At 45.8% G+C, this 1,042-nt stretch overlaps 1 protein-coding gene across 1 annotated transcript; it reads right to left on the bottom strand.

Annotated features, from left to right (window-relative positions):
- Window positions 1-5: 5 nt before the first annotated feature.
- Window positions 6-1,034, bottom strand: LOC120227832 (protocadherin alpha-12-like; the record flags this gene model as incomplete). Its single annotated transcript, XM_039225844.1, has 1 exon — window positions 6-1,034. A coding segment is annotated over one exon (1,029 nt), but the record flags the coding sequence as incomplete, so codon positions are not given.
- Window positions 1,035-1,042: the final 8 nt, after the last annotated feature.

Here is a 1,042-nt window from a genome sequence, read left to right as displayed (position 1 = left end):
GAATAGTAGTTCTTGAAGGTGGACACGAGCTTGAAGGGAACATGGGGTGTTAGTGAGCAGGCCACCTGCCCGTTGGCGCCAGAGTCACGGTCGGACACGCTGATCAAGGCAATGACAGTGTCCACCTGAACATCCTCTCTCACCGGGAGAGACAGTGAAGTGATCATTACCTCAGGGGTATTGTCATTCAGGTCCATAACTTCCACTAGGACCGTGCAGTGACCTGCCATGGAAGGAATCCCTTTATCAATGGCGTTAACCTGAATTTCATACTCATTATTCTCTTCGAAATCCAATTTCCCATAAGTTCTGATTTCACCTGTTTCTGGATTTATTGAAAACATGCATTTCTCACTCACTGGCAAAATCAGTCTAATTGCATAGGAAATTTCTCTATTCACCCCGTCGTCTAGATCAGAGGCATTTAACTGAACCACTCTAGTGCCGTTTGGAACATTTTCAAACAGCACTACTCTATAGACAGGCTTATCAAACTCTGGAGCGTTGTCATTCACATCCAGGATGTTTATTCTAATCTGAACAGATCCTGTTAGCTCGGGTTTACCGCCATCCTTGGAGGTCAGCAATATATTAAGTTCTGGCGTTTCCTCTCTATCCAATGACTTCCGTAGAACTAGTTCAGGCAATATACTTTTATCGTTTTTTGTTATTATGTTAAGAGTAAAATACTCATTTAGACCTAACCTATAGGTCAGAAGAGAGTTTACGCCTATATCCGCATCGGAAGCGCCCTCTAGAGGAAAATGAGAATCCAGAGGTGCAGATTCAGAGATAAGTACCTTTTGTTCCACTTCTCTGAACACCGGCGGGTTATCATTAATGTCTTTCACCTCCACCTCCACGTGGAAAACCTTCAGCGGCCTGTCCACGATCACCTCCAGGTGGATGCTACACTCGGTATTCCTCCCGCAAAGCTCCTCCCGGTCGATCCGAGAATTCACAAACAAAATGCCATTCTGCAGATTTACCTCCAGAAGGTCTCGGTGGGCTTTGGACACCACCCGGAACAGACGCGGTACGA

Source organism: Hyaena hyaena, unplaced genomic scaffold (genome assembly GCF_003009895.1).
Source record: "Hyaena hyaena isolate Hyena2069 unplaced genomic scaffold, ASM300989v1 scaffold_5640, whole genome shotgun sequence".
NCBI classification, from domain to species: domain Eukaryota; kingdom Metazoa; phylum Chordata; class Mammalia; order Carnivora; family Hyaenidae; genus Hyaena; species Hyaena hyaena.
Note: the sequence above shows the minus strand (reverse complement) of the source record. Positions and strands in the feature narration are given on the sequence as shown.